Source organism: Microtus ochrogaster, linkage group LG1 (genome assembly GCF_000317375.1).
Source record: "Microtus ochrogaster isolate Prairie Vole_2 linkage group LG1, MicOch1.0, whole genome shotgun sequence".
NCBI lineage: Eukaryota > Metazoa > Chordata > Mammalia > Rodentia > Cricetidae > Microtus > Microtus ochrogaster.
In genome coordinates, this window is record NC_022027.1 from 44,043,714 (window position 1) to 44,053,130 (window position 9,417).

General features: G+C 42.3%; 1 protein-coding gene across 1 annotated transcript; it reads left to right on the forward strand.

Moving 5' to 3' along the window:
- Positions 1 to 1,735: 1,735 nt before the first annotated feature.
- LOC102001103 (growth-regulated alpha protein) lies at positions 1,736 to 3,075 on the forward strand. The gene is made up of 4 exons (XM_013350878.2): positions 1,736 to 1,820; positions 1,911 to 2,034; positions 2,146 to 2,229; positions 2,986 to 3,075. The coding sequence occupies exons 1-4, from the start codon at positions 1,739 to 1,741 to the stop codon at positions 2,999 to 3,001; spliced, it is 306 nt and encodes a 101-aa protein (XP_013206332.2). The 5' UTR covers positions 1,736 to 1,738; the 3' UTR covers positions 3,002 to 3,075.
- Positions 3,076 to 9,417: the final 6,342 nt, after the last annotated feature.

Consider the following 9,417-nt stretch of genomic DNA (forward strand, 5'->3'; position numbering starts at 1 on the left):
CTCTTAGAAAATTTGGAAACAGGTTTAATGATTGGTGGAGGACTCTTTTGTGCAGATGGCTATCACTTCCTTGCAGAGTCCTCAGGGAAAGAGCGGGTGGGTACCAAGACTCAGCCTAGACAGATCTCTGAACTCCAATATGGGCTTTAATCCTATTGTGAGTACCCCACCTTCATGACCCCATCTATATTTGACTAGCTTCCAAAGTTCCACCCCCAACACCATCACATTGGCACTTAAGGCTTTGACGTGGGGGAGGGGGAACAAACACCAGTCCATTGCCAACAGAGCCACAAAACACTACTTCTGCTTCATTTATTCAGCAACTATCTACAGAATGCTCTCTAAGTACCAGTGTTCTACAGTCGCGGACACATTTCATCTCGGTACCAACTTTGTGAGGTAAATACTACTATTCGCTCTCTTTGACAGATGAAAAACACAAGCAAACAGAGGTTTGATAAACTCCCAGCGATCATTCAATGGGTATGTGTTGTAGCTGGAGAGTTAGCCCTGAAAACTCTCTGCAGTGTCTCTCTAACTCAGCACCGGGAGAGCATCCAGGCAAAGGGCTCATCCTCCCACATTCTGTGCCCTGTGGTGCTAACCTGGGACCTCCAGTCAAAAGCCAACAACAGCAATGAAAGGAACAGGAAATTGACATGGAGATTGCAGTTAAACAGGCCATGGAACGGTTTAAATAAAGAGCTACAAACATGTCAATAATTCTCTCTCAAGTCTCGTGTGGCGCCTCCTGAATCTGAGAGGCCCTGGGATGGTGGGAGCATGAGGTTTGGGAGGTCGATAGATAGTTCAGCCTAGGCTACATCAGACAACAACAACAACAACAGCAATAAAGATAGTCATAAAACTTTCAGAGACTCAATTTTGAATACAGATATATTTTGGAAAAACCATAGTCCTTTGCACTTAAACCAGTGCCTTGTGGCATCCGTGTCCCTCACAGCTTTCCTGTGGATTTTCCTTAGTCAAAAAAAGTTATGACCCATCACACAACAGGACAGTGATGGTTCAGGAACTATTAGGGTTTGGGAAGTTCCAGAGTTCAAAAGACAAAGAGGAGATTGATGTATTGTTCTAAAATAAACACAGAGCTAACCTTGGCAATGATCTTTCTCCTCCTCCTCCCATGTTTCTCTGAGGAAAAACTCAGGCCAAATGTGACTTATTTAATATCACAAAAGTAGCAAGAAAAAGCAAACGTCCTCACACGGAATAAGAGACCATAGGTATATTTTTAAAGCGTGTGTTCATCTCAGACATGAATGCAATCTGCAAAACTCAAAAGACAGGGAAAGTTGCCATCCAACCAAACCGCTCTAGTCATAACTGGAGTCCTAAGCAAAGCAGCCCTCACGTGCTCATAGCGGGTGTGACCTACCACTCCCTGCGAGCTGAGTCCCTGGAATCCCACCGTTCCCCGAGAGCCCGTCACTCTCCAGCGAAGCACGTCACTCCCTTCCCTTTGGGACTTTGGGACAAAAAAGCAAAAATCCCAGAGTCCAATCCTTGGGAGTGGAGCAAGGGGCGGAGCGACGTCCTTTCCGGTTGTGGGGAAACACCCCGGAGCTCCGGGAATTTCCCTGGCCCGGGACGCGGTCTTTTCCAGACACCATGCATAAAAGGGGCTCGCGGAGCCCCAGAACCCCAGACTGAGCTTCAGAGCCTCCAGCCAGCTACTGCACTCCAGACTCCAGCCACACTCCTGCTCAGCGCCATGGCCCCAGCCACCCGTCCACTGCTCCGTGCCTCTCTGCTATTGCTGCTACTGCTACTGGCCACCAGGCACCAGGTCACAGGTAGGACCCGCCACTGCTGTTCCTCCCTGGAGGAGCCTCTGCTGGGCTCAGCTGCCGACAGTTCCGCTGACACAGTGTCTTCTCCCACAGGGGCACCCGTCGCCAATGAGCTGCGCTGTCAGTGCCTGCAGACCGTGGCGGGAGTTCACCTAAAGAACATCCAGAGCTTGAAGGTGACGCCCCCAGGACCCCACTGCACCCAGACCGAAGTTATGTGAGTGTCTATCAGCGCAGCTTCTGCCACTTCCAGAGTCACCCAAACCCTCCTGCTGCCCCCATATCCATAAACTTCCAACCTCACGTGGGTCCATCCTTCTCTCTGCAGAGCCACTCTCAAGGATGGTCGCGAAGTTTGCCTTAACCCCGAAGCCCCCATGGTTCAGAAGATCGTCCAGAAGATGCTCAAGACGTGAGTTGTGACTTGTGTTTGTACTTGTGAGGGAGGCATGGGTCAGAGTACTGGCATCTCGCTGCTGAGCATTAATTACATCAGGGAAAGTCTGTGTTGACCAGAAGATCAGAAAGTTATGGTCATTACTTTCATAGTTAAGCTTAACTTGAGATCATTAATTGGCTTTGGCACTAGAGAACCTGTCCACTCGACTGTCACCACACTCAAAACCCCCAAGCAAACGGATGGTGGCTTGTGTGTGTTCCTAAAAGATGAAGGGGCCCGTGGCTCTATAAAGTCCCTTAAGGGCCTGGAAAACGGGATCCTTGGCAAAGTGTGCTCCCGAGCCTTCTTGAGGAAGAAGGGAGCTTTTGGCAGTGTTACTTCTCTGCGTTGCAAGGCTAAATTCTTAGTTCTTCGTGTGCAGGTTACATAATTTATGGAATTTTAGCCAAGTAGGAGAGCTAATAGCAGCTACAGCACAGGGTTGCGGTAGGAGTAAAGTCACACGTGGAAATTAACCTGTGGCGATGTAGTTTGGCTTTTTTTCAAGTCACGTGGTTGACTCCATAAGAATCCAAGTTTTAGCTGTACAGAGCTCTGGGGGCAGGGGGAGACATGAAGAAATCTCTGCAGGCATACACACAGACGGAATATTGTATACATAATAAATAAATAAATAAAAAAGAAATCTCACCTAGAGTCTCAGGACTGGGGTAAGAGAAGAGTGCTTTTGATGACTGCTTGTAACATTGACTCTTTTTCCCACTGCAGGGGCATCCGCAATTGACAGAGAAAGGAGGAAGATTGCCCTGGTGGCGCCAGTGAACACCGGCTTCTGACAGCACTGGCTTAACACATTCTATGGTTTCTTAAGAGAGTCCTATTTATTTATGTATTTATTTATTTCACAAAGCTCATGTATTTTTATTTGACATTAATATTTAACGATGTGGATGTGTTTTATCAATGGTTGTTCACTTTGAAGATGGTAGACTTATAAACTATCTTATTAAGGCCGGGTGGTGGTGGTGGTGCAGGCCTTTAATCCCAGCACCTGGGAGGCAGAGACAGGTGGATGTCTGTGAGTTTGAGACCAGCCAGGTCTACAAGCGCTAGTTCCAGGAAAGGCACCAAAGCTACACAGAGAAACCTTGTCTTGAAAAACCAAAAAAGGAAAATCATATTAAACTAATATTTAATATTTATTGGGAGACCATCAAGAGTCAACCACCGTGATAGAAGGATGGGGGGTTAAGAAAAAAAGCAGAGAGAAGAGAGCATATGACCATGTTTTGTATTAGGATGAGGGTATGTGTGTGGACCTATGTTTGAATGTCTTGAAAAGAATGTCAGTTATTTATTGAAAGTCATCTTTCATATTAATAGTCAACATGGATGTGTTGATGTTTCCCTTGGACATTTTGTGTCTAGTCTGTAGGGCATAATGCCCTGTTATATTCTGTAACCAGTGTTTCTCTTTGTCTTGGGACAGAGAGGTTCAAAGAACTGTTACAAATGAAATAAAAATAAAAGTTTTAACAAAAAAGAAATAACATGGGTGTTTTTTGTTTTGTTCTTTTTAACGTCCCTGGTTTATATTTAATCCTGCACTTGTCTGTGTTGGCTGGCATTTCTCGGGACTCTTGCCCACTAGAGAAGAAGAATTGATACTCCTGGAAGGCAATTCCACCCTCCCCAACCTCCTTGATAATTCTAGTATAATTCTATATAAAACATTGCCATTTTCCATACTGACCAATTTTCTATTCAAAAGGCATTCCTTTATTTATTTTAAACTTTTTTTTTGCCCTTTATTTTGAGAGAGGGATCAGGCTATGCTGCCCAGGCTTGCTTTGAATTCCCAGTTTTCCCGAGGCAGTTAGGATATCTAGGCAATTCTGAAAATATGCAAAATTTAGAACTTAAAAAATATGAAAGGAAGATAAAATAGAATAATAAAAATTACCTCAATCATGCATGTAAAAACCTAAAGAAATAATATAAGAGGTGCCTGAGGAGACAGAAAGATTGCTAAAAATCAGGCTTAGTTCCTCATTGCATGGGACTCTGAGTTGGAGTTGGTGGTTTGCTTTCATAGTCATAAGAAAAGCAGTGTATTGGAGAAAGTGTACAAGCTCCAAACCCTGCCATGTGATCAACACTACGATCACTAGTTAAGACTTCAGAATGGTTCTGGTCCAGCCCTTAATAGAAGGTGACAGCAAAGGAAAGGGCATATTTGTTCTCTTCTATATAATCCAGAATCTCACATAATGCAGGGAGCAGCAATCAAATTAAAAACTGGAGGGACGTTCCTCAAAATACCCAACAAAAACTCTTCAAGATTGTTCAGGTGACGGCAAACAAGGCTCTATCATTAACACAGATCAGAGGAGACAGAAGAGAGACGAGAGCCAAATACAATGTGTGTGATGGATCTGAGTATGGAATAGAAAGAAAAAAAAAAGACATAAATGGAATACCGGTGAAATTTGGAAAAAGACCTGAGTTTAGTGAACAATGCACCAGGATGAGTCTCTTGCGTTTGATAAATAAATCCACTATGACAGTGCAGCACATCAATAATAGGAGACACAAAACAGAATTTCAGCAAGGGAACTCTCCCGCCCACAACAATATTCTCTAATTCTAAAATGATTCTAAATTTAAAATTTAAAATCCCAGCTTGATTTTGGACATTGTACAATAGATAAAACAATTATTCAGTAGACTTTAATGCAACTTTAATAAAATTACAACAGACTTAACTAGAATTGATATTGTAATTAAAAGTAAAAAAATATTTGGCTGTATAAACAAGATGAATAGCGCTCCTTAGAGATTTGTCTTACATATTTGACTCTGAATAGCTTGAAATTAAGATAATTTAAAAAAATGTGTCCCATCACACTAAAACTATTTGAAAGGAATCCAACATATATCATCAGTTACTAATAATGCAGTAACTAATGTATGGTTGATACATTTATGAAGAATTATTAATGAATGAATTAACTATTAATGAATGAAAATACAGAAATAAGTAGTCGTGAGAGATTCAAATCTTATTCAAAATATAAAGGGGGCAATTGTAGAAGAGACAAAGTAATTTCAAAATTTTACAAATAGCACTAAAATACATAAAGCAATTTGGAGAGACTAACAAAGAGTAGCAGACAAATCAGAATTCATAGCTAAAGATTCTTTTGGCCTGGTATGATGTTGGCATACACCTATAGTTCTCTGTGTTTGGAGAGTCTGCAGTTCAAGACTTGCGTCGGTTACATGGTGACCTAGAAGCCACTACAGGCTATATGAAATCTTGTCTTAAAACAACAGCAACAACAAAAAGTCTCAGAGATAGGGTGTCACTATACAGATAATGCTGGTCTTTACTAGATAATCCATCTACCTCTGCCCCTTAAATTCTGGGATTACAGGAACTGCTGCAGTGTTGGCTGTTGGCTTTCCCTAGATAAAGATCCTGACAGACTTTCTCAATGATTAACAGGAAAGGAAGTGAAATATTGCTAATAGTATGGAGTGTGGGAGTCCACAGAAGAGGATCCGTTCCACCTCGACTAAAGGTCAGAGAATTCAGGCCTATTTTTGGGCCCGTTCCACATTGACTAAAGCTCAGTTCAGGCCTGTGTTTGCTCCTTCAAGGTTATTGACCAGAGGTTTGACTTAGGGTGTGGCTACTAACAGGACGTTTTGACCCAGGGTGTTTTCGGTACTTAGTGTTTTGGGTATTCGGATGGCCTACAGAGGTGGATCTTTTTTTACCTTGACCAAAGGTCAGAGCATTTAGACCTATTCCTGCTCTTTCAATGATAGGACAAGGAGGCTCAACCCAGGGAGTGGCTGCCTACGGTATGCTTGGCCTAAGGTGTGGTTGCTGCGTATCCTGCCTAAACAACAGAATACTTAACTCAGGGTATAGTTGTTTGAGGCTTCAGGTATTGAAGAGGTAGTTGCTCTGTTTGTTCTTTGTATCGTGTTAAAGCCGTCTTCTGCCTTCTTCCCCTGCTTTTTGGGTTGGGGTATATAAGCATATGGAAAAGAAATGTGGGCAAATTAGCAAAATTACTGGATTACCTTCCTGACCCTATCCTGTGTCTCTGTATTTCTTTTGTATATCTGTTCTGTCTGCCTAATATTTCTAATCCATATGCTCCTACCCTGGAGCATGCGAGCTTCGTCAAGGTGAACCGTGACAATGGAAGAGTTCAAAATATAACTGAATTGGCTTGACTGACATCACTAGGTAGGCTGTTCTGCAACTCTATTAATCATGGCCGTTTTTAGTTTGTTTTATTTACAGTACACAGAAAACTTCCCCTACACATGGAACATGTTGAAACGCTATAGAGAACACACCCTGATCATCATTTTTATGATGATCTTGCTTTCCTAGTTGAAATAGATATGACCATACGCTGTGCATGTCTGTGGTTAGTAACTCACCCCTCAGCTTCCTAATTTTGCTTTCACAATGCCAGAGTCATTTTGCTTTCCATATGTAGCATAAACATGTCTTATGATAAAACTATTGCTGTGGAAATATTTCCTCATTCCTTGTTTATTTCAGACATAGTTTGTAAATTTTGGAGTTCCCTTATTTCTTAGGTTGGATTCCACGAATATAATGCAATTTAACTATGTGATATTATTACCACAAAGGGTTTTACAATTTTTTAAGCAAACGGAAACACAAAGTTTTGCATTAAGAGCCATTTGTGTTGGGCAATGGTGGTGCACACCTCTGATTCCAGCACCCCGGAAGCAGAGTCAGTCAGATCTCTGTAAGTTTGAGGCCAGCCCTGGTCTGTAGAGTGCATTCCAGGACAGTCAGGGCTATACAGAGAAACTCTGTCTTAAAAGACAAATTTTTTTAAAAAAGCCCCTTGTAAAAGAGTCTTAGAATACCGTCCGATTTAATAAATTAGATTAATTATTGTTTAGCACTAATTAAAATGAATTTAAATATTTACAAATTATTGAAAGAATAAAAATAGTTTTACTACAAGAATAAAAAAGACTAGCTGTAGGGGAGTGGATGGAAGTGTCTTACAAATGAAAGAATTCTTCTTTTTCTGATTTGCTTTATTTACCCTTTAAAAATATGTCACTACCTCTGATATAAGCATCCAATAAATATCTTTTGATTTTAAAATTTATCATCACTGCCGGGCGGTGGTGGCGCACGCCTTTAATCCCAGCACTCGGGAGGCAGAGGCAGGCGGGTCTTTGTGAGTTCTAGACCAGCCTGGTCTACAAGAGCTAGTTCCAGGACAGGTTCCAAAACCACAGAGAAACCCTGTCTCGAAAAAAAAAAATTATCATCACTTTATCATCATCATCATCATCATCATCATCATCATCATTTTAATTTGAACAAAAAAATTCCCCCGACTTCCCACTCCCCTTAGGGTAGACGGTGGATAAATCTCACAGCATGGCATACACACATGGGCCATGGAAACAGCTTTGGATGAAAGTAGTGCCTTCCCAGTGGAACTAACATCCAAACAGATTGACTAGAAGTGTTCCAACAGACCGAAGAAAAGGATTGTGGGGGCCCACAGATGTGAATCCTGTTCTGTCTTGACTAAAGGCCAGAGAGTTTGAGCTCATTTGAACTCTTTCAAAGTTATTGACAACAGATGTGGCTACAAACAAGCTGTCCAGACCTAGTGGGTAGCTACTTGGTGTTTCGGACATTAAGATGGCCCATAGAGCTGGATCTGCTCCACCCTGACCAAAGGGCAGAGAATTCAAACCTGCTCCTTCATTTTAAAATAAGTTTGACCAAGGCAGTGACTGCCTACAGGATACTTTGTCTAGAGTATATTCATGGCATAACCTGCCCAAAACATCAAAATGCTTAACTCAGGAAATAATGGCTTGATGTCTCAAGTATTTATGCAAATAACTATTCCAGTTGTTCTTTGTGTCATGTTAAAGCAATCTTTTGTCTTCTCCCCACCACCACTTTTTTCTACTGGGCTGTATAAGCGTATGGAAGATAAATGTGGGTGGATTCAGTATTCACTGTTCACTGAGTTGCCCTCCCGGTACTATCTTGTGTCTCTGTGAGTTCAAGACCAGCCTGGTCTACAAGAGCTAGTTCCAGGACAGGCTCCAAAGCTACAGAGAAACCCTGTCTCGAAGAACCAAAAGAAAAAGAAGTTACTAGACATCAGTCAATAAGGAAGTAGATTCCCCCTCCCCCACTTTGTTTTGTTTGGGCGGGAAAGGAAGTATGATGGGATGCAACAAAACTCTTAATAAAGTCTAGAGGAGGAACTATACAATTTTATAGGAAATAATGACATTTGAAGTTAATTTAGAGATTAATGGAAAAAAAATGTGTGTGTGCACCTGTGTGTGTATGCATGTGTGTGCTGTATGTATTTGTGTGTGTGTGTGTGGATGTGTGCCCATGTGTGTGCTCTATGTATTTGTGTGTGTGTGTATGTGTGCCCATGTGTGTGTGTGTGCGCCCATGTGTGTGCTGTATGTATTTGTGTGTGTGTGTGGATGTGTGCCCATGTGTGTGCTGTATGTATTTGTGTGTGTGTGTGTATGTGTGCCTGTGTGTGTGTGGATGTGTGCCCATGTGTGTCTGTGTGTGTGGATGTGTGCCTGTGTGTATGTGTGCCCATGTGTGTGCTGTATGTATTTGTGTGTGTGTATGTGTGCCTGTGTGTGTGTATGTGTGCCCATGTGTGTGCTCTATGTATTTGTGTGTGTATGTGTGCCCATGTGTGTGTGTGCCCATGTGTGTGCTCTATGTATTTGTGTGTGTGTATGTGTGCCCATGTGTGTGTGTGTGCCCATGTGTGTGCTGTCTGTATTTGTGTGTGTGTATGTGTGCCTGTGTGTGTGTATGTGTGCTCATGTGTGTGCTCTATGTATTTGTGTGTGTATGTGTGCCCATGTGTGTGTGTGTGCCCATGTGTGTGCTGTCTGTATTTGTGTGTGTGTGTGTGGATGTGTGCCTGTGTGTGTATGCATGTCTGTGCTGTATGTATTTGTGTGTGTGTGTGGATGTGTGCCTGTGTGTGCTCTATGTATTTGTGTGTGTGTGTGGATGTGTGCCTGTGTGTGCTCTATGTATTTGTGTGTGTGTGGATGTGTGCCTGTGTGTGTGTGGATGTGTGCCCATGTGTGTGCTGTATGTATTTGTGTGTGTGTGTG